Source organism: Ursus americanus, chromosome 30 (assembly GCF_024610735.1).
Source record: "Ursus americanus isolate L20-20 chromosome 30, mUrsAme1.1.p, whole genome shotgun sequence".
NCBI classification, from domain to species: Eukaryota; Metazoa; Chordata; class Mammalia; order Carnivora; family Ursidae; genus Ursus; species Ursus americanus.
Window position 1 is genome coordinate 18,810,639 of NC_142156.1, and position 26,036 is coordinate 18,836,674.

At 37.9% G+C, this 26,036-nt stretch overlaps 1 protein-coding gene across 1 annotated transcript in view; it reads left to right on the plus strand.

Annotated features, from left to right (window-relative positions):
• KNTC1 (kinetochore associated 1) overlaps positions 1-26,036 on the plus strand; it is a 68,078-nt gene that overhangs the window by 4,920 nt on the left and 37,122 nt on the right. Inside the window, exons 3-26 of the mRNA XM_045777917.2 lie at positions 3,333-3,453; positions 5,259-5,374; positions 5,736-5,814; positions 7,044-7,121; positions 7,993-8,027; positions 8,639-8,749; positions 9,537-9,630; positions 9,995-10,047; positions 10,266-10,381; positions 10,907-10,958; positions 11,677-11,775; positions 13,233-13,276; positions 13,383-13,448; positions 13,546-13,621; positions 16,216-16,341; positions 16,432-16,521; positions 16,895-16,948; positions 17,531-17,592; positions 20,977-21,088; positions 22,097-22,240; positions 22,424-22,480; positions 22,573-22,674; positions 25,385-25,504; positions 25,600-25,743. Of these exons, the coding sequence (XP_045633873.1) occupies positions 3,333-3,453; positions 5,259-5,374; positions 5,736-5,814; positions 7,044-7,121; positions 7,993-8,027; positions 8,639-8,749; positions 9,537-9,630; positions 9,995-10,047; positions 10,266-10,381; positions 10,907-10,958; positions 11,677-11,775; positions 13,233-13,276; positions 13,383-13,448; positions 13,546-13,621; positions 16,216-16,341; positions 16,432-16,521; positions 16,895-16,948; positions 17,531-17,592; positions 20,977-21,088; positions 22,097-22,240; positions 22,424-22,480; positions 22,573-22,674; positions 25,385-25,504; positions 25,600-25,743 (2,151 nt within the window). The remainder of the gene's footprint in view (positions 1-3,332; positions 3,454-5,258; positions 5,375-5,735; positions 5,815-7,043; positions 7,122-7,992; positions 8,028-8,638; positions 8,750-9,536; positions 9,631-9,994; positions 10,048-10,265; positions 10,382-10,906; positions 10,959-11,676; positions 11,776-13,232; positions 13,277-13,382; positions 13,449-13,545; positions 13,622-16,215; positions 16,342-16,431; positions 16,522-16,894; positions 16,949-17,530; positions 17,593-20,976; positions 21,089-22,096; positions 22,241-22,423; positions 22,481-22,572; positions 22,675-25,384; positions 25,505-25,599; positions 25,744-26,036) is intronic.

Below are 26,036 nucleotides of genomic sequence, written 5' to 3' on the forward strand. Positions count from 1 at the left end.
AAAGCATTTGAAAAAATCTAACAATCATGATAAAAACTCTCAGTAAACTAGAAATAGAAGGAAGCTTACTCAATTTGATAAAGAATATCTACAAAAAACCTATAATGTTATCCTTAATGGGAAGAAACTAGAAATTTTCCCAGTAAGATCAGAACAAGGCAAGGATATCCCTCTTACTACTTCTTTTCAACATCATACTGGAAGTCCCAGCTAATTCAATAGGACAAGAAAAGGAAATAAGAGGCATACAGACTGAGAAGAAAGAAATAAAACTTTGTTTGCACATGTCTTGATTGTCTACATAGAAAATCTGAAGTAGTTGACAAAAAAACTCCTGCAACTGAAACAATTATAGCAAGGTTACAGAAATATAAGGTTTATATGCAAAAGTCAGCTGCTTTCCTACATACCAGCAATGAACAAATGGAATTAGAAATTAAAAACACAATGCAAAATAATCTTTGTGACCTTGGATTAGGCAAAGCCTTCTTACATGTGATGCCATAAGCACAAGTGACAAAAGAAAAAAATAAATTGAACTTCATCAGAATTAAAAGCTGTGCTTCAAAAGACAAGTTCAAAAAGTGAAAACCACAGAATGGGAGGAAATATTTGTAGATAGTTACCTGACAAATAACTCATATCCAAAAAAAATACAAAGAACTTCCAACTTAATTATAAAAAGACAAATAACTTGGTTAAAAAATGGGCCAAACACCCTAACACACACCTCCCTAAAGAAGATATACGGATAACAAGCATATGAAAAGACGCTTCACATCTTATCATCAAGGAGGTTCAATTTAAAACCACCATGAGGGGCACCTGGCTGGCTCATTTGGAGGAGCATGCAACTCTTGATCGTGGGGTTGTGAGTTTGAGTCCTACACTGGGTGTAGAGATTACTAAAAAAGTAAAAATAAAACAATCACGAGATACCACTGCACACCTATCAGAATGGCCAATATCAACAACACTGACAACACCCAATGCTGATAAAGATGTGGAGCAACAGGAACTCTTATTCAGGACTGGTGGAAATGCAAAATGGTACAGCCACTTTGGAAGACAGTGGGACAGTTTCTCCCAAAATGAAACATACCTATACAATACCAACAAAGCAGTTGCACTCCACGGTATATGCCCAAAGGAGCTGAAACTTAAATCTACACAAAAACCTGCATATAGATGTTTATAGCAGCTTGATTTAAATTGGCATAACTTGGATGGGGGCGCCTGGGTAGCACAATCGTTAGGCGTCTGCCTTCAGCTCAGGGCGTGATCCCGGCGTTGTGGGATCGAGCCCCACATCGGGCTCCTCCGCTATGAGCCTGCTTCTTCCTCTCCCACTCCTCCTGCTTGTGTTCCCTCTCTCGCTGGCTGTCTCTATCTCTGTCAAATAAATAAATAAAATCTTTACAAAAAAATAAATAAAATTGGCATAACTTGGAATCAACCAAGATATCCTTCAGTAGGTGAATGTATAAACTGGTATATCCAGACAATAAAATATTATTCAGCCCTGAAAAGAGCTATGAAGCCATGGGAAGACGTGGAGGAAACTTAAATGTCTATTATTAAGCGAGAGAAGTCAATCTAAAGCTACATACTGTATCATTCCAACGATATGACACTCTGGAAAAGGTAAAACTATGGACACAGTGATAAGAGCAACGGTTGTCAGGGATTAGAGCTTGAGGGGAGGAGAGACCAGTAGACACAGCCCAGGATTTTTAGGGCAATGAAATTACTCTGTATGATATAATAATGACAGAGAACTGTCATTATACATGTGTTCAGATTCACAGAGTGTACAATAGAAAGAGTGAACTATCAACTATGGACTCCGGGTGGTGATGTGTCAGTGTAGCAAGTGTACCATCTGGTGGGGGATGTTGATAGTGGGGAAGGCTGTGCATGTCTGGAGGCTGGGAATATGTGGGAACTCTCTGCACCTTCCTCTCAATTCCGCTGTGAACCTAAAACTGCTCTTAAAAAATAACGTCTTAAGAAGAGGAGAGAGAGCTGTCCAAGCAGAGAGAACTGTATGGGTACATCCCAGGATGGTATAGCATAGTTCCTTCTCTGTAGTGGTTTGGTATAAAACTTCTCATTATTAGAGGAAGCAAGTTAAAAAAAAAAGCATAAGAGGCATCAGAATGTGGTGGCATTTTCAAGAATTTCACCTGGAGAAGGTGACTGTTTAAACAGGCACAAAATGAACTGATTGGATTAAAACCTAGCCAGGGAAGAATAAGAACAGTTAACATTTATTGAGCATGTATTATATGTAGGGCTATCTTCTAAGCCTTTGCATGAATTCATTCATTTAATCCTCATAAAAGCCAGCTTTATAGGTATTACTATTATTATTCCTGTTTTGCAGGAGAGTCAGTTGAGGCATTTGCCCAAGATTACTCAGCTAGTAAGTCACCAAGCATTGTCAACCACTAAACTGTCCAACCACTAAACTGTCCAGATACATTTCTGGGGTGCCTGGGTGGCTTAGTCAGTTAAGTGGCTGCCTTCAGCTCAGGTCATGATCCCAGAGTCCTAGGACTGAGCCCTGCGTTGGGTTCCTTGCTAAGCGGGGAGCCTGCTTCTCTCTCTCCCTCTGCCTGCCATTCCCCCTGCTTGTGCTCGTGCTCTCTCTCTCTCCGGCAAATAAATAAATAAATAAATAAATAAATAAATAAATAAATAAATAAATAAAATCTTTAAAAAAAAAAAAAAGATATATTTGCATGTAAGCTCCAATTACCAGAAGCTGAAAACTGGGGTCTCATAATTGGCTTGCATAGTATTTTTTAAAATGTTGACTTGGCTGCCAATATTGAAAACTCAGAACATTTCACATAAAGATCCAGTTTTCTTGGTAAATGGGGCATGGCCATGCCAGGGTTGCATTTCCACCGGCGTTTAATCTGTTTCTGCTCTCTTTACTATCTTTGGGGGTGTGAACCCTCCAGTTCACATCCCACCCCTGGCCCCCGTCATATCTCAGACACTGAGGCTTTGTGCCAGACTTGGCTCATTCATTGATTTTGATGTCTGCCTGCTCCTACAGGCATAGGATCCACCCTTAGGAAAAAAACACTTGCACCTGAGAATCCCTTGTCCTTTCCTAGCAATCTTGGACTGTTTCCCCATTTTGGGTTCTGAATGGATTCACGTTATACCATAGAAAGAAAAACTTGACTAATTAGAGATATGGACTAAAGAAAAAAGTTAACTTTTAAATGTGGATGCTTGGGACTCTGATGATACTCTCAGTAAGTATGTTAAACGTGTATAAAAACATTTTATTTTAGTCCTGCTTTTCCCTCCCACAGGCCTCATTAAATCCAAAGATACAAGCATGCAGCTTAAGTAATGGGTTTATTATTGTAGTGGACCAATCAGTGATACTGCTTGACAGTGTTTGTAGAGTGCTTCAACTACATCTTATATTTGGTAAGTCTAATGTAATACAATAAAATTAATTGGAAGTCAGGTGTAGCTCGCTACAATTTCGACTGTATTGCCTTTACTCCATTGTTTCTAACACTTGAAATTGGACTAATTTTAAAAAGTTAATCTCAAGTGCCTTTTTTGTGCTGAGTACTAGATGCAAGGGATCCTGAGATGAACCCTTCTCTCAATAAATCTAAGGGGTACATGTACGTGTAAATACATCTATAGCAACAATTAACTTTACTTGCATGGTTTCTTTAAATTAGAATATTGTGGAATCCTATTGAGCCCAATTTTGTTCAAGTTCCTGAATCATACATAATTTTAATATCAACTGATATTTGAATACTTTTAGAATATATGTAGCCCTGTAGGGGCACCTGGGTGGTTCATTCAGTTAAACATTTGACTTCAACTGAGGTCATGATCCTAGGGTCCTGGATCAAGCCGCGCATCCCATCGCATCGGGCTCCCTGCTCAGCCAGGGGTCTGCTTCTCCCTCTGCCCCTCCCCCACTGTTTGTACTCTCCCTCTCAAATAAATAAATAAAACCTTTATATATAGGCGTATAAAAAGCTTTTTATTTTTATTTATGAGAGAGAGAGAAAACGTGAGTGGGGGAAGGGACAGAGGGAGAGAGAATCTCAAGCAGACTCCTGGCTGAGCACAGAGCGGGACCCAGGGCTCCATCCCAGGACCCTGAGATTACAACCTGAGCCGAAATCAAGAGTTGGATGCTTAACCGACTAAGCCACCTGGGGGCCCCTTTAAAAAGCTTTTTAAAAACTAATGAATTCTTTCATTGAATTAAAAGGCTTTAATGATGCAAATATGTATGTAAGAGTAAATTAAGGGACAAAGCAGTGATTGTGCTGGAAAATAAGTGAAAACATTGTGAACGTTTTTTCTTAAATTTTGAGAGATGGTTGAAGTGTTTAAGAACTTAGACAACAGAAAAGGAATCAGGAGGTATGCATGTGAGAAGGAAATCTTGATTGCAATATGGAGGGAAGGAACTCCTATTTTGTAGAATCTTCATGTATCTACCCTGAACGGTCTACAAGATTCACAATTTCACCATGAAATAGTGGGCTGTGTTAATGTGTAATACATTTATGGAAAGTCTTTGTTTATATCTCACCTTATGCAAAAGGGCTATCCTGAGCACTCCAGTTGGCCCTGCATTGTGCGTGGCTCTTCCAAGCTATCTTCCCCCGCTCTACTTTTTCTTTTTTCCAGAGAATTTACCACCTTTTTACAAGTCATATAATTTCTTATGCCCTAATTGTTTATCATCTATTTCTGCCTTGAAATTTGAGCTCCATGAAGGTGGGACTCTTTTGTTACTATTCTCAGATACATGCAAAAGGCCTGGAGCATTGCTTAGCATGTAGTAAGTGCTCAGTAAATATTTGTTGACTGAATAAGAGTAACATTCTTTATTACTTTAATCACCACCTTTTGGACATATTTAAGAGAAGCTTAAATAGTTGACTTTTTAAAAAAATATTTTATTTATTTATTTATTTATTTGACAGAGGGAGAGGCAGCGAGAGAGGGAACACAAGCAGGGGGAGTGGGAGAGGGAGAAGCAGTCTTCCCGCTGAGCACGGAGCCCGATGGCGGGGCTCGATGCCAGAACACCAGAACGCCGGGATCATGACCTGAGCCAAAGGCAGACACTTAACGACTGAGCCACCCAGGCACCCCAATAGTTGACTTTTAATGACAAAATTTGTACTTTTTTTAATATTAAAAATAAGTATTTTCGATGGAAGCTTGTAACTTTGATTTGAAATTTTCAGATACCGAAGTGGATGTAGTTGGCCTCTGTCAAGAAGGAAAGTTTCTTTTGGTTGGAGAGAGAAGTGGCAACTTACATCTTATTCATGTAACATCAAAGCAAACATTACTCACTAACGTAAGACCCTGTTATGTTTTTCATTTTTGTCACTTAAATTTGAAATTATCTCTTAGACAACTAAAACCATAACAAACCATTCCTTAATTTGTTTTTAATTAAAAGAATAATGTTCCTTACATTAAATTTTAGAATCATACCTTTGAAACTTATGCAGGAAATGCAAAATTGAAAAATTAAGCTTTGATTCTATTCCTGGTATGCTTGTCCAATATAGTTTTTCATTTTAAAACTAAAATGTTTGGAATTATAGGTAGAATTATTGCTAATGACAATTGATAGTACTAGACTTTAAAGAATATAATTCTTGATTGTATTTTTCTGGGTTTAATCTTATTATTTGAAATGAATTTGCAATTAGGCTTTTGTTCCGAAAGCTAATGATGAAAATCAGTGTACTTACCGGAATCTTATTATTGAGAAAGATGGTTCAAGTGAAGGTAAGTTTCTTGAATTTTTTTTCAATGTCCTCTGATTAATATCCAATTAAAAAAAAACAGATTTGTAGTTAACAAATTATATGAATTCATTTTTATGCCTCCTATACAATGTTAATTTTTTTAGTGATTCAAATAATATTATGATAAGAAATAAGCTTTTGTATTTTAGCTCTATTCAGGGGTTTAGATGTACTTTCCCTGAACATAATGTTCTAAATTCATATTTATAGTTTTGAGAGTTTTATAGATTACCAAGGAGACAATATATTCTTTTTTTTTTTTTTTTTAAGATTTTATTTATTTATTTGACAGAGAGAGACAGCCAGCGAGAGAGGGAACACAAGCAGGGGGAGCGGGAGAGGAAGAAGCAGGCTTCTCAGCAGAGCAGGGAGCCCGATGCGGGGTTGTGTCCCAGGGCTCTGGGATCACGCCCTGAGCCGAAGGCAGACGCTTAATGACTGAGCCACCCAGGCGCCCCAGAGACAATATATTCTTTTAAAATGTTTTTGTAGGGGCACCTGGGTGGCTCAGTCAGTTAAGCGCCTGCCTTTGGCTCAGGTCATGATCCCAGGGTCCAGGCTTAGCAGGGAGCCTGCTTTCCCCTCCGCCCTCTGCCTGCTTCCCCTGCTTGGGCGTGCACTCGTGCTCTCTTTAATAAATAAATAAAATCTTTAAAAAAAATAAATGGTTTTTGTAGGTTTCAGCATATGTATCATATTTTTAGTTCAACAAATGTTAACTGGACCTTAATTTATTTCAGTATATCTGAGATTTTTTTTTTCCTGGGAAGTGAAGTTTGATTTATAAAAACTTCAAAGAAGCTAGCATTATTTTGTAAATAACTTACCAATTCTTTTTAAATAAGCTTTGTCTGTATCATTACCATATTATTTGATGATTAGATTTTAAATGAGCAAATTGACATATTTTTAAGGTAGGTCCAAACTCTTAAATTTTTTAAAGATTTATTTATTTATTTGAGAGAGAAAGAGTACTCATGGAGGGTGGGCAGAGGGAGAGGGTGAGACAGTCTCAAGCAGACTCCACACTGAGCATGGAGCCCAACACAGGGCTCGATCTCATGACCCTGAGATCATGACCTGAACCGAAACCAAGAGTCAGGTGCTTAACTGGACACTTAACCGACTGTACCATCCAGGTGCCCCCAGACACTTAAATTTTATATCCATGCACCTGTTAGAGAAACTGGCTTGATTTTATTTCAATAGGTACCTATTATATGCTGCTGCTTACAAACAGTGGATTTTTTTGTATTACAAACCTTCAACTTGCAAAAATTCAACAAGGTAAGTAATGGATTTTTTAAATTATTATTGATTTGCAGCAATATTTCTTATTAGTTTTTTGGGTTAAATTTTAAATATTCTCTTTAAGAATATTATTTTAGTTTAATTAGATTCTGTAATACCAGATATACTTTTAAGTATTCTTATATTGCTTATTTGTCACTATTAGGGCTGCAACAGAATCTGAAGAAATGTACATTGTTTACAGTCTTCAAAGAGTTTATAGCTTAGTCGGGGAGACAAGACATACACTAGAATAGTAATAAATGCTTTTTGATGGAATGAATGAACCTGGAAACTGAAATGACTGTATAAACATGTTAACAATACAGGCAATAATCCATAGTATTTGCTCAGTGAGTGGTACGGACCATACATCCCTCTGCGCTGGGAAAGGTTGAGGAATTGGTTCGGGGCATGTGTTCAACAAATATTTTTTCATAGTCTTTGTGCCAAGGATGTACAAAGTCCTGGGGATACCACAAGACATAGTTCTTCATAGTTTAACAAAGGAATCAGACAAGTAAAAGAGCTCTTCCAAAATGTGTGCAAAGTGATGAAGACTTTACAGGTAAGACTTCAGAGCTTGAATAGGAGAGTTGGAGCAGGGAGAAGACCCCCTTAAGAGGGAGAAATGTGGTAAGGTAAAGTATGCAGAGTCACTCCAGGGACTAAGACGCAACCTGGCTGATGCCCTGACTATGCCATGTTGTCACAATTTATATCAGTGGTCAAGGGCAAAACTGAAAAGTCTCCAGTGCTTCACTCTAGAAGAATAGTGTATATAATCTCACCTTGACACACAAGGGTGACTTGCATGTATTTTATAGGTTAATACTATAACTTTAGTTTGCTCTCCCCTTTCACGCAGCAATTGAGAATGTAGACTTCAATACAGCAAAAAAGGTAAGAAAACAAAACCACATTGTCCTCCTGAAACTTATTTTTAATGCGAGTTTAGGAGAGTGTTTCTGGATATTGTCTAGTGGTTGATATTTTGGGAATTTGCTTAATATAACATTTTAGTAACATTGACATTTAAAAATGCATTTATTGGGGCTGGCTCCTTCAGTGGAGCATACGACTTTTTTTTTTTTTAAGATTTTATTTATTTATTTATTTGACAGAGAGAGAGACAGCGACAGAGAGAGCACAAGCAGGGGGAGTGGGAGAGGGAGAAGCAGGCTTCTCGCTGAGCAGGGAGCCCGATGCAGGGCTGGTCCCAGGACTCTGGGATCATGACCTGAGCCAAAGGCAGACGCTTAATGACTGAACCACCCAGGTGCCCCAAGGAGCATGCAACTCTTGATCTCAGGGTTGTGAGTTTGAGCCCCATGTTGAGTGTAGAGATTATTTAAAAATAAAATCATTAAAAAAAAAGATGTATTTAAAAATGAATAAATAAAATAAAAATGCATTTATAACAGATTGATTTAAACTCATTTTTTATCAATCTTTCCAAGGAGTTTGGACTGTGGAGCATATATTTAACATTCTTATTTTTTTTAATTTTGCAGTTACAAGGACAAATCAAGTCTGGTTTTATTTCTACTGAAAATTATCATACTCTTGGTTGTCTGAACCTTGTGGCTAGAGATTTAGCAAGTGAAATTCCCGTGATAATTGGGGTAATTATTTCTATAAAATTTTATTTTCTTCTGAAGTGTTTCTTCATTAGCACATAGTTTTGGTTAAATTACGAATTAATATGTAATGTATAACAGAAACAAATTATAAAATTTAGGTCATAAAATTAACTCAATAAGTACACGTAAGTTTCTATGCTGGAAAACATACTGCCTCTTTATTTTCACTAATTTCTACCTGAAACTTAGCATTTCTTTCAATTATAAATCCAGGCAAAAACAATAAAAATCTAATTATATTCAAGGAGTACCTTCTAATTCAAGGAATAGGCAACAATTCAATATAATTACAGCATTTGCAACATTTTTACCTGCCAGATTTATATTTTATATTAAGAAGCAGTCACATTTCTCTGTGTATCCAGTTCAGTATTCCATTAGGGTTTCAAATGATTTAAAATTAATATTTTTGAATTTTTTTCAAAAATATGTGGCTACTTAAATGAAGATACTTAACCAAAAACTATATCTCATCCTACTGGAGGAGGTCTTAGAGTTTACCCCATGTCTTTGGAGTGAGTTGCGTGAATGTGCCCACTCCTTGTTAAAAATTCATAAGCTAACAGTGAACAGCCAAGTTTGCTGTTCTTTCCATTCTGTTCTGTTGAAAGCAGACTAAGAGAGGAACTGGAAGGTAAAAGCTAGTTGGGCTTGAATACATAAGTATATTTTGAAAGTAGTAACGTGTACGACTTCGGTGTTTCTACTTCGAAGAGACTTTAGATCTAAGAGCCAAATTTTCAACTGATGTGCTGTTTCACCTCTGTAGGGAACCGGTAACTGTGCATTCTCAAAATGGGAACCAGACTCTTCAAAAGAAGGAATGACAGTTAAGAATGTTCTTGATACAGAGATTATTAAAGGTAAAATAAGTTAATGAAACCAGTTGGGGTTATTATGAGTGAGTTTTAATTTTCATGTCAATATGCTAAGTCTGGTGAATGGACCATTTTACCTTACTGCTCTTTGAAACAAGCCAGATTAGTTTGCTAATTGTCCACATACATGACTGTTCTTGACCTATTGCAGTTTTTACTCTTCATTTTGGGAGATTTTACATTTTAGTGGTCATCTAAAAATATATAGAGGCAGGTATGTGAGAATGGGAACTTTTTGTTTAAGGGTAGTAGTTCTGCCTTTCCTTAAATAATGTTAGCTTATTATTTAAGTGTGGCTACCTGTAACACAGAAATGTAATCTTTACACACCTTGCTTTCTCTTTTGTAGGTGCAAAGAAGTTCCAGTTGATAGACAATCTACTTTTTGTTCTCGATACTGATGTATGTTTCTGATATTTCTCCTTCGATGTTTTCATTTGGCATTATGTTGAGCAACAAGAGTTTGTCAAACTTAACATAAGACAAGGACTTTAGTTGGGGTGGATTACTCTCTGGTTGCTGTGCTTTATTTCAGTACACATATCCAAAGATAGATCCTGCAGTGTGAGATCTTGATATGTCATTAAGAAGACGTGTCCGTGAAATGTCTCTTTTTGCAGAATGTGCTGAGCATCTGGGATATTTACACTCTGACTCCCACATGGAACTGGCCCTCTCTTCACATCGAAGATTTTCTTCTCACCACAGAAGCAGATTCTCCTTCATCAGTCACATGGTACATTATGACCCTAGTAGTGATTTCCCTTCTGTTGTAACCAGGTTTCTTGATCATTCATTATATATTACATTCTCACTATCCCTGTGGACAGACTGACAGTGTTAGGACCATTCCATTGTTGAGAACTCATTGAGAACATACAGGCAGTCCAAACCTCCAAGTGTTTGTGTTAGAGAGTGTCACTCTGGGCCATAAACATGAAGAAATCAGTTTCAGTATCTTCTATGGGAATCAGTTTTAACCTTTCAGAATATTCTTTTGAGGGGCGCCTGGGTGGCTCAGTCGGTTAAGCATCTGCCTTCTGCTCAGGTCATGATCCAAAGGTCCTGGTGTCTGGCTCCCTGCTCAGCAGGGAGTCTGCTTGTCCCTCTCCCTCTGCTGCTCCCCCCGCTTGTGCTTGCTCTCTCTGTGTCAAATGAATAGATAAAATCTTAAAAATATGTATATATTCCTTTGATTTAGCCTATATCTAGCAATTGGCAAAACTTATATGATTCACTTAAACTTTCTTTTCTCTTTTAGGCAAGGGATTACAAATCTTAAATTAGTAGCTCTGACAACTACTGATAAGAAGGTATTGGAAAATTTTATTTCACATTTGTCCACATTATGTGTTAGAAATAGTGTTAACTAATACAAAAGTGGTTACATAGTGCCTGTAGCATTTTAACTCTTTGTTGACACAGACTTTACAAATCAGAAATAATCCTGCAGAGTTCTTTTTTTCTTATTTAAAAAAAAAATGGAGGTGCACCTGGGTGGCTCAGTCAGTTAAGTGTCCAACTCTTGATTTCAGCTGAGGTCCGAATCTCTGGGTTGTGAGATTGAGCCCCGCATTCAGCACAGTCTGCTTGTCCCTGTCCCTCTGCTCCTCCCCCCACTCATGTGCTCTCTCTCTTTTTCTCTTTCAAATAAATAAATAAATAAAATCTTTTCAAAAAATGGATATAAATCTCAGCTCCCCATTTTAAATGGAGCATCGCAGGATTAAAAATATCCACAAGAAAATGTTCATGAGAGTGACTCATACAGTTAGGAATTATATTCACCTTAAATACAAATTGTAGAATGAACTTCAGGTATATGCTTTTTCATTCAACAGATTTGGAAGGTGGAATAAAGCATAATTTTATATGTAACATTTAAATAGGTAGTCTACTTAGTTATAAAATTGTTTTTTGCATTTAGCCTTATACCAAATGTTTTAATCTAGGCCCTTGATTATGAAGTACTATCTTGTTCTTATAAATTTATATGGCCTAGTAAACTAATTGCTCTTCTGTTTTTCTTAGATGAAAAATCTCATGGTTTATTCATTACCTACGATGGAACTACTGTATTCTTTGGAAGTATCTAGTGTTTCCTCTCTGGTCCAATCCGGAATTAGCACAGTACGTTGATATGTGTTTTGTACTTTATAATAAAACACATTAAGTAAGCTGGGGGGTGCCTGGCTGACTCAGTCAGAAGAGCATTCAACTCTTGATCTTGGGGTTGTGAGTTTGAGCCCCACGCTGGGTGTAGAGAGTACTTAAAGAAATTAAAATCTTTTTTTTTTTTTCCTCTAAAGTTAAGTAACCTACACATGAGTGGAAACTGGTGTAATACATGGTTGGATCTCAGGTTTACAACTACATTTATTATTACCAGATATTTTCGAATACACTTGCCAGAGACCAGTCTTCATATAAGGAAAAGAAAAGCGTATTAATCAAATAAAACCTGAATCATCTATTTATTCAGTATTCTTGTGTCCCCACAGGAAATATGAATGATAAGTAATTTGGGGGGAAGGTCATTGCTTTTATGGACTTATCTTTTAATTATAATCTTTTTAAAAAACATTTATTACATTTGTTTCATATATTCACACACAGACATGCAGACAGACCACACAGACACATTCTATTTTTCCAAACCATTTGGAATTTACTTGCAGACATCATGGCCTGTTAACCCCTATGTGCTTCAGCAGGTCTCTCCTAAGAATAAGTGCATTCTTCCGTAGCACTATTAAAATTTAACATTAGTACAATACTATTAAGAAACATACCATCCAAATCCAGATTTTACCAATGATTCCAGTTACTTTAAAACTTTCTTTTCCCCCTGATCCAGCATCCAATCAAGCATTATGCATGGGGGGCGCCTGGGTGGCACAGTGGTTGGGCGTCTGCCTTCAGCTCAGGGCGTGATCCCGGTGTTATGGGATCGAGCTCCACATCAGGCTCCTCTGCTGTGAGCCTGCTTCTTCCTCTCCCACTCCCCCTGCTTGTGTTCCCTCTCTCGCTGGCTGTCTCTATCTCTGTCAAATAGATAAATAGAATCTTTTAAAAAAAAAAAATGCATCATGCATGGAATTTTGTTGTTATGGTCGCATGATAGTCTGCTTTAATCTGTAATAGTTCCCTAGTCTTTTTGTTTTTTTAAGACGTTAACATTTTCTGAATCTTCGCCTGTTTTGTTATAGAATGTCCCTCTATTTGGATTTGTCATAATTAGATGCAAGCTGAGCTTTCTTGGCAAGGATACCACATAGGTAATACTGTATTGAACTGTGTCACATAAAGGGACTCTTGTCCATTTTTCCTATTAGTAGTGATGACAGGTGTGATTACTTGGTTAGGGCAGTTCTGCCAGATTTCTCCATTGTGAGGTACTTCCCCGCCTTTGTAATTGCTAAGTAAATTCTGTGGTGTTATTCTGAGACTCTGGGAATATCCTTTTCCCCAGTGGTTTTTTGCAGTGAATTTAGAATCCATTGATGGATAATTCTCACCTAAACCTTAGTAACTATAAAATGAATATTTCTATATTTCAATTTTAAACATTTTTTTTATTGTTGTAGGATACCATATACCTTTTGGAAGGAATTTGCAAAAATGATTCAAAGTAGGTCATGTTTTGTTTTATCAAACAAGTTGTTAAATAGCAGCTAAGTTACAATTTACTTATTAATATTAATGACAAATACACTTACAGTAAAAACTCTTTTCAGATTATCTGAAGACTCAGTCTCTGTTGTGGTACTCAGGTGTCTTACAGAAGCTTTACCAGAAAACAGGTAACTTCTCATTTTCTTTTAAGCTTTACCCCTTAAGGATAAACTTAAATTCCCTGATTAATAGAATTTTACTGAAATTTCTTTTTCAACTTGTCAGATTGAGTCGGTTACTTCACAAACACAGATTTGCTGAAGCTGAGAGCTTTGCTATTCAGTTTGGACTAGATGTTGAGGTAAATCATTCATGAATTCATTTGTTCATCAAACAAGCTTTTTTTCATGTAATGGGGCCTGGGGAGACAGACACGTAAAGTGTAATTGGAATTTAATGATCAAGCCTATAATTAAGATATGACCAAAGTACACTAGGAATTCAAAGGAGAGATTGATGCTTACTGGGGCGGAAAGACTTCACAGAGGAGGTCATATTTATGTCAGATCTTGAGGATGTTCCAGATGGTCTAGGAAGAGGTAGGAATTCTAGGTGCAAGGACAGCATGAGTAAAGTGAGGGAGGCTTTTGAGGCCTCCAGGAACTCCTGCTGATTAGGTAGGAGTAGAGAATAGGTTATATGCAAAGGAGTAAAAGGAGCAGTAGGGGATCAGAGCCTGGGGAGCCTTGTGTGCATTGCAGAGGATTTAGGTTGTAATCTGCAGGTGATGGGGAGCTACTATAAGTGTCCTGATTAGATCGTCTCTTTGTAAAGCGGGAGAATTGTTTGGAATGGGGCAGACATAGGGGTGTGAAGACCAGTTGGGAGACTGAACAGCTTTCTGCGTGAGACCTGAGCCAGTGCAGTGAAGTGAAGATGTACGAGAGGGAGGGTCTGACAGAAGACTCTCAGAGGAGGTAGAATCAGTGGGACTAAGAGATCAAACATAGGGAGGGACAAATGTAAGGAATGGCCTGGCAGGACTTTGGCTCAGCATACTCGTGGGATGGGGATGACACTCCCTAAAATGGGAAGTAAGTGTGGAAGAGCAGGTAGTGGTAAAAAATGAAGGGTCTGCTTTGTAAAAACTGCATGGAAGGGGTCTTGTGAAATGAGACTATCTGGTAGGAGGATGGAGAGTGATCTGAGCTGAATCTAGAGGTGAGTATCACCAGGGGATGGCTCAGACCATTCTGGGCGAGTGTGCAGAGTAGAGAGAGCTCATCTCAGGATGAGATCCAGGGGCACCAGCATGTAGGATGTGAGGAATAAGGGCTATATGCATATGTGGGAAGAAATAAAGGAAGAAAACAACAAGAACGTATGATTATAGGTAGAAGTCAAGGAAAGAGAAACTTCAGAGTCTAGTGGGAAGTGAAAAGTATAACATTTTAGGGCACCTGGGTGGCTCAGTTGGTTAAGTGTCTGCCTTCAGCTCAGGTCGTGATCCAGGGTCCTAGGATCAAGCCCCGAGTAGCACTCCCTGCTCAGCGGGAGTCTGCTTCTCCCTCTGCCCCTCCCCCTGCTTATGCACACTCTCTTTCTCTCTCTCAAAAATAAGTAAATAAAATCTTGAAAAAAATAAAAGCGTAACATTTTTTTAAAACATACAAAACAATTTTGTGTGTTGTTTAGAAAGGTATATGAGTAAAGGGATAGAGAAATTAATGGAATTTTAAGCACCAGAATCAGAATAATGGATACTTCTGGTTGGGACAAGGAGAATGATATATTTGGGAAGAAAAGGGGGTCCTAAGCTATATTGTTAATATTTATTTTTATGTAGGGTAATGAGTACTTGAGTGTTATATGATTACCTTTTTGAACATCTGAAAGTTTCTTAATAACTAATTTTTTTAAAAAGTGAATGGGGGTTCCTGGCTGGCTCAGTTAGTAGAGCCTGTGACTCTTGATCTTGGGGTCATGAGTTCGAGCCTCACATTGAAAATAGAGATTACCTTAAAAATGTAAATAAAATTAAGATTGAAAAGTGAATGGAGTAAAAATCAGAATCAGTGAAAGCAGTTTTCAGGGAGTAGAGAAATATGAGTAGAGAAACTATGCTTTCTTATCATTTTTAGCTTTCAGAATTACAGAGTCCTTGTCGAAGTTGGCATTTTGTATATAAAAAAGGAACTTAAAGTTTTGGGTTTTTCTTTTTCTTTTCTTTGTTTCTTTCCTTGTTGCTTTGTTTCTTTGTTTGTTTCTTTCCTTGTTTCTTTCTTTCCAGAGTGTGCATGAGCTGGGGGAGGGGCAGAGAGAGGGGGACCCCAAGCAGGCTCCAAGCATGGAGCCTGACAAGGGGGCTTGGGGCTCGATCTCATAACCCTGAGATGATCTGAGCCCAAACCAAGAGTTGGACACTTGACTGACTGAGCCACCCAAGCGCCCCAGTATTGATTATTTCTAACTCAGGCCGTTTCTAGCTGCTAAAGGAACTTTGACAGACTTAGAAAGCGAGGCATGCACATAATCGTGGTCATCTTTTAAAAACCAGCTCCATCACTTTGGAACTGCATAGTTTCAAGTGCATTACTTACCCTTTCTGGAGTCTCAGTTTTCTTGATGGTATAACGGAAATGTTAGTATTCATCCCATAGGGTTATGGTGAGGTGTAAATGCTTGCTCAGGTTTTTATGAGAATTAAATGAGATAATTACATAAGGCTCTTAGTACCCTGCTTGACACATGTAGTTCAGGACTCAAATGGTCTCCGTAACTCTTAGCAATCCAGATTACCTTTGCATTACCTGAGCGTTACCTGCTTTACTGTTTATTCCTGGACCACATGAGGCTTCCCCTTTTTTCATAACAATCTATTGCCTGCAGCCTAAGAAGTCACACACAGGCATGACTTTGCTTCAAGTTCCTTAATGTGGCATGTTTATATTACAGCTTGTTTATAAGGTGAAATCCAACGATATATTAGAAAGATTAGCCTTGAGTTCTGCAGACACCAGCGAGCAGACCAAATGGCAAAAACTCGTAGATGAAGCTAAGGAAAATCTACGTAAAATCCAGGTATGTTTTCCCTGTCGTGTATGGGAGTATTCAGATTGATGGACTGATCAACATTAGATCGCCTCACTGTGTCTGGCATTTCTGAAACAGGACGACGAATTTGTGGTGAATTACTGCTTGGAGGCTCAGTGGCTAACTTACGAAACAACCCAGGAAATGCTAAATTATGCCAAAACCAGGGTAAGTTTTTATAACGTTTGTACCTGTTAGTTTGTCTCATGCAAAAGAAACCATCTAAAAAAAAAAATGCATTGCGTCTCTATCACAGACATGTTCTGAAGTGCATTTTTTGCTGTAGGTTCCCCTCAGTGAGCTGTCAATACTGTTGCTGGTTATATTCCTTAAAATCAAGGTGTAACAGATGGGCAAAATATTGTGAGCTGTTTTCATAAGATGCATAATTTTTTAAGATATGTCATTTCTTTATCATTCACTGTTTGTCTCAGAATTTAGTGTGATCTGATAATTTGTTTCCTTTCACAGAAAATCCATGTTTCATGAAAAAAACTAATATAGCAGATATTCTAACATTGTTTCTCATTATTCATCTTAGCTTTTGAAAAAAGAAAATAAAACTGTTCCTGTCTATTCTGATGGTTTAAAAGAGGTAATTATATTGTACTTAATTTGAGGGTAAATGTACATTTACAATATGTTTTTCAATTCAAGATAGACCTGTATTTTTTCAAGAGCAACTTATTTTAATACTTATTTCCTTACTGAAAAATGGGAATAATAATAGTACTTACGGGGTTATTTTGAAGTCAGATGGAGTAATTTATATAAACTATTTTGCATAGTGTCTAGTACTGGTTAAGCACACAAGTAAATGTTAACTGTTATGATGACTATCATGGTTTAAACTCTTATTTCAAAGTAAATTTTTGGTATAATCTGGCTGGATTTTACCATAAGGGCATTTATAAATCACCGGGAAAACTAATTAATTTTGAAGAGCACTACAGTCAATGTGCAAATGCCTTCTCTTTTGCAGTTTTATTGCATTGAATGTGATTGGAAATGTTTCCATTATTCCAATTTTTTTTGTTGTATTTATGAGAATTGACCTATAATATGGGGTGAAATAAGCATGTGTGCAAGACTTCTGAAACAGAAAGCCTATTTTTGGTGTTTTAAATTTTAATTTTCTTGGATACGATATTCAGATTATCATGTTATTTCCTTTTAGGTACTAAGGGCTCATGCAAAATTGACTACTTTTTATGGAGCATTTGGGCCAGAAAAATTCAGGTGTGTACATTCCTCGTTTTTCATTTTTAGATTATGAATTGGTTTTGGTTTAGAATATCATAAAAGATAAAGTATTGCTTTGACTGAATGTGTTTCTGGGAATCGAGTGATGGAAAATACTATTTTCTTGCTAGGTTTCAGACACTCTTCTACACTGTATGGGAACTGATAAATTTGAAAGGCAAATTTAAATGCACATATCTTTGCCTTAGCAATTTCACTTCTGGCAGTTGATTCTATTAGATATATTAACCTGTGCACCAAGAATATCATTATTTACACATATGAGATACAGTTATCTTAAAGATAATACAAGTTTATTTGCCAAATTAACAATGAAAGGAAGCTTTATTTTTTCCCTTGTAGCTAGTCAATCCCCCTTTCCCTACTAATTGCAGTGTTAGGCTTGCAATCTGACATGTATTTGTCTGTCTCTGGACGTAGTATTCAATTGATTTTATATTATTCATTCACCAGTATCGTATAGTTTTTTTTTAAGATTGTATTTATTTGAGAAAGAGAGCACAAGTTGGGGGGAGGGGCAAAGGGAGAGGGAGAAGTAGGCTCCCACTGAGCAGGGAGACCGATGCGGGGCTCGGTCCCAGGACCCTGAACTCATGACCTGAGTCGAAGGTAGACCCTTTACCAACTGAGCCACCCAGGCACCCACCAGTATCATATAGTTTTAATTAACGTAATTTTAGAATGTCCTGTTATCTGGAAGACTAACCCTGCTATACTTTCCTTACTTTTTAGAATTTAGGGGGCAGTTTTCTCATATTTGTTTTTCTGTATGACATTTAGAATGAGAATCCCCTTACTCAGTTTATTTATTTATTATTTCTTTTAATTTAAATTCAATTAATTAACATATAGTGTATTATTAGTTTCAGAGGCAGAGGTCAGTGAATCGTGTCTGATATAATAAGACTTGTTACATCACATGTCCTCCTTAATGTCCATCACCCAGTTACCCCATCCCTCCATAACCTTCCCCTCCAGCAACCCTCAGTTTGTTTCCTATGATTAAGAGTCTTTTATGGGTTTGTCTCCCTTTCTGATTTTGTCTGGTTTATTTTTCCCTCCCTTCCCCTGTGACCCTCTGTTTTGTTTCTTAAATTCCACACATGACTGAGATCATATAATTGTCTTTCTCTGATGGCATAATACCCTCAGGTTTCATCCGCATCATTGCAAATGGCAAGATTTCATTTCTTTTGATGGCTGAGTAGTATTCCATTGTGTATATATACCACATCATCTGTATCCATTCATCTGTTGAGGGATATCTGGGCTCTTTCCACAGTTTGGCTATTACGGACATTGCTGCTATAAACATTGGGGTGTAGGTGCCCCTTTGGATCACTACATTTGTATCTTTGGGATAGTACCTTACACAGTTTAAAGAAATCTTATTTGGGGGACACCCGAGTGGCCCAGTCAGTTAAGTGTATGACACTTGATCTTGGCTTGGGTTGTGATCTCAGGGTCATGAGATTGGGCCCTGCATCACACTTCTCGCTCAGTGCTGAGTCTGCTTGAGATTCTCTCTCTCCCTCTGCCCCTTACCCCTGTTCGTATGCGTACACTCTCTCTCTAATAAATAAATACAATCTTTTTAAAAAATCCTTTTTTGGGGCGCCTGGGTGGCACAGCGGTTAAGCGTCTGCCTTCAGCTCAGGGCGTGATCCTGGCGTTATCGGATCGAGCCCCACATCAGGCTCCTCCGCTGTGGGCCTGCTTCTTCCTCTCCCACTCCCCCTGCTTGTGTTCCCTCTCTCACTGGCTGTCTCTATCTCTGTCAAATAAATAAATAAAATCTTTTAAAAAAATCCTTTTTTAATTAGATTTAAAATTTTTATTTATTTTTACTTTTTTATTGGGAGTGTGCTGAACTGAAGATCAATTTGGGGAGAACCAGTATCTTTACAGTATTGAATCTTCCTATTTAAGGATGTTACGTATCTACTCATTCTGTCCTTTTTTTATGTTCCTGAGTAATATCTACTCAGTTGTCTTTATATAGATCTTAAATATTTTTCCTACTGTTATAAATGGGACATTTCTCCATCATATTTTTGAAAGGCTATGAAAAGCTATTTTTTTAAGATTACTTTTTAACTGGCTACTTTATTGAAATCCTTTTTTTAAAAAATTTTATTTATTTATTTGAGATAAAGAGAGCGCGTGCACAAGCAGGGGGAGAGGCAGAGGGAGAGGGTAAAGCAGACTCCCGCTGATCAGGGGACCGAACATGGGATCCCAACCGTGGGATCACGACCTGAGCCAAAGGCAGATAATGCTTAACTGATTGAGCCACCCAGATGCCCTTGAATTCCTTTATTATTCATATAATATTTCAGTTGATCTAATTTTTTCCAAGTGTGTAATTATATATTCAAATAATGATAATTTTTCCTCATTTTTCCCCCTTACCTTATCTCATTGACTGATACTTACAGAACTGTATATATCTATAGATATATATACACACACACATGTATGTATATACATATACACATATACAAAAGATTTTATTTTGTTTATTTTAGAGAGAGGGAAGGAGAGGGACTCCCCACTGAGTGCAGAGCCCGGCTCAGGGCTCAATCCTAGGACCCCGAGGTCATGACCTGAGCTGAAATTGAGAGTTGGACACTTAACCAACTGAACCACCCAGGAAGCCCTCATTCATTTTAAAAACTTAAAATAATAGGAGCACCTGGGTGGCTCAGTTGGTAAAGTATCTAATTTCAGTTCAGGTCGTGATCTTGGGGTCCTGGGATCGAGCCCTCATAGGGTTTCCTGCTCAGTGGGGAGCCTGCTTGTCCTTCTCCCTCTGCCTCTTCCCCAGCTCTTGCTATCACTTGCTCTCTCTCTCTCAAATAAATAAAATCTTTTTAAAAAAATCTTAGGGGCGCCTGGGTGGCACAGCGGTTAAGCGTCTGCCTTCAGCTCAGGGCGTGATCCCAGCGTTATGGGATCGAGCCCCACATCAGGCTCCTCCGCTGGGAGCCTGCTTCTTCCTCTCCCACTCCCCCTGCTTGTGTTCCCTCTCTCTCTGGCTGTTTCTATCTCTGTCGAATAAATAAATAAAATCTTAAAAAAAAAAAATCTTAAAGTAATTGCTTGTATATGCAGTGATTATCTCAGGAAGGACCTATAAGAAGAGATGCGACTTTCAGGGAGGATAACGGGAGCTCTACAAGTCTGGGATAAGAAGGAAACTACTTTTTACTGTATAATCTTTGGATCCTTTTTTTAACTTTGAAGGGAAAAAAACCCCAAACAAACCACTGGTTAAAATGTCTAATGGTATCCACTTGTAACATTATGACCTTAATTTTTTTTTTTAACTACTAACTTCTTTCCTCTCTGACTTTGCAGTGGTAGTTCTTGGATTGAATTTCTGAATAATGAAGATGACCTTAAGGATATCTTTTTACAGCTAAGAGAAGGAAACCTTGTTTGTGCACAGTACCTTTGGCTTCGACATCGGGTAATCCGTTTTGCATTTTGTCGTTAATGGCTTTATAGCTCCTGGGGTAGGTGATTGAATCTGTTGTCTTCACATGGATGAAGGGTGTCAGGTGTGAGTGGGAAATGGAATGTTTGATAAAATTATCCTGATGATATTAAATTAGAAGTGAAGATATCTTAGAAACGTGTTTCATCTCATTCAGAGTCTAACTCCTAAACTTAGCTTAAAACGCAACATTTTGGGGCACCTGGCTGGCTCAGTCAGTGGAGCATGTGACTCTTGATCTCGGGGTTGTGGGTTCGAGCCCCACATCGGGCACAGAGATTACTTTAAAATCTTAAAAAAAAAAAAGCAACGTGTTACTGAATGATTTATTGATGGACTTTCCTAAGTAGTGTTGGTGGAGAGGTTCAAAATATTGCAGCTCAGACTGTGTAAAGGGATTGTGCATTAGCACTTCTGCTCTGATTCCTTAAATGTTGGCAAGTATCGTTAGGTTCAAAAAGTGGTATCTTGGGGCGCCTGGGTGGCACAGCGGTTAAGCGTCCGCCTTCGGCTCAGGGCGTGATCCCAGCGTTGTGGGATCGAGCCCCACATCAGGCTCCTCTGCTATGAGCCTGCTTCTTCCTCTCCCACTCCCCCTGCTTGTGTTCCCTCTCTCGCTGGCTGTCTCTATCTCTGTCAAATAAATAAATAAAATCTTAAAAAAAAAAAAAAGTGGTATCTTGGTGTGATGTCATTCATGGACACATCGCTTGTTAGGATTTGTACTATCACCTCCTTAAGTTTTCCTTCCTCTGCCAGTTCCACTACCACCTAATCTATTAGTTGGTACTTGTTGCCATGAAAGTTCTCGGAATTTGTGGCTGCCAGCGACTCATCAGTATAGAGTAAATCACCGTTAGTGCTCATAATTAAGTTAGTAAAGTTTTCTTGAAATGACTTCCTAACAAGTCTTTCCCTTTTGGGAGGCTGTCATTTTAAATCTGCCCGATAGATCTTAATTTCTCACTCTGTGTAATTTAGGCAAATTTTGAAAGCAGATTTGATGTGAAAATGCTTGAGAACTTGCTCAACTCAATTTCTACACCAGTATCTTTGCAAAAGCTTTGTCCGTGGCTTAAAAATGATGTGATCCCATTTGTGAGAAGGGCCGTACCTGAAGGGCAGGTGAGTTGCCTTCAGTATTTCCACTCTGGATGATTCAAGTCTAGCCTTTGCCTTACATCACTGAAGAGTGGCACCAATGTCAAGTAGTTCAGTTTGTCTCTCTGTTGAAAGATTATCATGGGGGTTTTAAATTATTTCAGTGATTATCTGCTATTTTATTTTTAAATGATATGTCTGTTTCAGAAAATTCTTGCAAAATGGTTGGAACAAGCGGCCAGGAACCTTGAATTAACCGATAAGGTAATACCAGTATAATTAGTATTGAAAAGACATTTCAAACACTCCCAGTGGCATACAACATTACTTTTAATGGTCTGTGTTATTCTTTAAAGGCAAACTGGCCAGAAAATGGACTTCAACTGGCCGAGGTATTTTTTACAGCAGAAAACCCCGATGAATTGGTCTTGGTGTCCTGTTGGCATTGGATTTCCTTGGTATGATATAGAAAATGAATTTTCAGTAATAAAGCATTTAATTTATGTTAAAGGATATGTGTACATGTACTTAGAAATACATCCACTTCTTTAATTTTCTGTTTGTGTCCTCTTTTATTGTGTACTTTTAAAATTCACAAGAAGAAAAATGTGCTTTTTTTCTTCCTGATACTCTTATCACAACTTCAACCTATTTTAATGCTTTGTTTTTCTCTATTGAACCAAACAAACAGGAAACAATATATAAATATACTCCTCAGTAGTAGAATTGGGATTTTCACAGTCCTTTAAAGGAATGAAATTTAATAATGCTTTAGGATTAGTTTTCAAGGACTTATTTAAACCAGCAAACCGGGGCACCTGGGTGGCACAGCGGTTGAGCGTCTGCCTTCGGCTCAGGGCGTGATCCCGGCGTTATGGGATCGAGCCCCACATCAGGCTCCTCCGCTATGAGCCTGCTTCTTCCTCTCCCACTCCCCCTGCTTGTGTTCCCTCTCTCGCTGGCTGTCTCTATCTCTGTCAAATAAATAAATAAAATCTTTAAAATAAATAAATAAATAAACCAGCAAACCACTCCCAGTTCTGATTGCATTTCTTAGGCATTCCAATAGCCATTATGGCTTAAGTACTAGTGAATTTTTTAAAAGATCAAATTTTTTTAAAAAATGCTGGGACTTTTTTGACTGAAAAAAAAAAAAGCAGTGGTAGAAAGATTACTAAGCTCAGGAATACTGACGTTATAGTTGATGTTAATTTGAGGTTCACGAACTGAATTTATTATTTGGCTTCTAAATTTCTTAAGTTAATTTCTTTTTCTCTTTAGGTTTCTAAAAACTAGAAAGCATTCATTATATTAAAAAAAAAAGAAAAGTACATTCTTGTATTTTAAAAAAGTTTGTTGGAGTGCCATAAATTAGTTTATAAACTAATATGTGAGACATCCCGGTATGATCTCAACTCAGAAGTATTAAGGACTTAAGTACCAGAAGGTGGACCTTATATAAGATAATATACATTATGAAATTGCACCTATTCCTTAAATTTCTAGAGCCTAAAAATAAATAATAAATTTCCTCTTGCTTTCTGATATAGCAGATTCTTGCCAATAATTGTACTTACTGGTTTTACACTGTTAAAAATTAAACAGGAATTTTTTTGTATATGTTTCAAGCAGTGTGTTGATGTATATAATCAATATATATTATATAATGTATATTGATCATTATAATACATTTTTCTTTTTTTTTTTTAATGATTTTATTTGAGAGAGAGAGAGAAAAAGATCACAAGCAGGGGAAGGTGCAGAGGGAGAGGTTGAAGCAGACTCTCCACTGAGCAGGGAGCCTGATACAGGGCTGGATCCCAGGACTGTGGCATCATGACCTGAGCCAAAAGCAGACACTTAACTGACTGAGCGACCCAGGCACCCCTATAATATATTTTTCCACAGAAGAGCTTTTTCCACTTGCTATGAAACACTACTCTGTCTTGGGGCATCTGGGAGACTCAGTAAGTTAAATGTCTGCCTTTGGCTCAGGTCATGATCCCAGGGTCCTGCGATCAAGCCCCATGTCGGGCTCCTTGCTCGGCAGGAAGCCTGCTTCTCCCTCTCCCTCTGCCTGCCGCTCTCCCTGCTTGTGCTCTCTGTCAAATAAATAAATAAGATCTTAAAAAAAAACCAACAAAACACTACTCTGTCTTTTCCCTGTTAATTGTCTTTATCAATATTGAAAATTCTGTTTCTTGTAAAAAAGTTTAAGTAATGTTACAGCTTTATATCTGATCTTTATATCTTGATCTATATAGATCAGACATTGAGGGCCATCTAAATGATGGGTTTTTTTTTTAAGATTTTATTTATTCATTTGACAGAGAGAGACAGCCAGCGAGAGAGGGAACACAAGCAGGGGGAGTGGGAGAGGAAGAAGCAGGCTCCTAGCGGAGGAGCCTGATGTGGGACTTGATCCCAAAACGCTGGGATCACGCCCTGAGCCGAAGGCAGACGCTTAACGACTGCGCCACCCAGGCACCCCTAAATGATGTTTTTGTATCTAAGTATAAAATATTACACTAACGTTCAGGGGCACCTGGCTAACTCAGTTGGTGGAGAGTGAGACTCTTGATCTCACGGTGTAGGTTCAAGCCCCACATTAAGTGTAGAGATTAATTAAAAAATAAAATCTTAGGGGAGCCTGGGTGGCTCGGTCATTTGAATGTCCAACTCTTGATTTCGGCTCAGGTTCTGATCTCAAGGTCGTGAGATTGAGCCCGGCATCAGGCTCCACACCAGGTGTGTGGAGATTTGTGTATTTATTTTAGAGAGCACAAGCAGGGGGAGGAGAGAATCTTCAGACTCCCTGCTGAATGCAGAGCCCAACTTGGGGCTAGATCCCAGGACCCTGAGATCATGACCTGAACTGAAATCAAGAGTCAGATGCTTAACTGACTAAGCCATCCAGGTGTCCCTAACATTGAAGTTTTTCTGGGTGGTTTTTTTTTTGTTTTTTGTCTTTTTTGAGAAAAAATTGCTTTTAGATTTCTGATGGACTCTGATCTGTTAATTTGTACTAGTTAACGAATTAAAATTCTACAAAATTTAAAGGCATTAGGTGCAGATTTCCTCTTATGTACACAATCATGGTCATTTTTTATTTTATCTGAAATAATTCTGATTTTTTTGTATATTTCCCCTTTCACACTTTTGTTTTAGAAGGATTATCAAAACACAGAGGAAGTATGTCAGCTAAGGACTTTGGTAAATAACTTGCAGGAGTTGATCACATTGCATAGGAAATACAACTGCAAATTGGCCCTCTCTGATTTCGAGAAGGTAAAAGTCTAGATTTAGCCGAAGTGTTACTATTTTTTAATCACAGCCTCTATGACTAGAACTTGCATCTATGTCACCTTTCTCTTGGCATCCAGGAGAATACAACCACCATTGTATTCCGCATGTTTGATAAAGTGTTAGCCCCAGAGCTGATTCCTTCTATCTTAGAGAAGTTTATAAGAGTTTACATGCGGGAACATGGCTTACAAGAGGAGGAACTTCTCCTGCTCTACATAGAGGTAACTTTAGATTGAGTCTTTTTCCCTTGCATCTGTGTGTGTCATTGTTTAAACATTTAACCCTATAAGGAATGTCATGCTTTACCATTGGGATTTATGCAGCATATTGTATTGGTTAATGTGGCATAACTTTTACTGATTGACTGGTAACATTAGGCAGAATGGAACAATACTAGGACTTTCTCCAAATGGTTGTTGTGAAATAATAGGAGCATGAGCTCAATAGATGTGAGCAGTTTTTTGTACACATTAATAAGCTGCAATCATCTCATTTGTAGATTCTTCAAGAATAT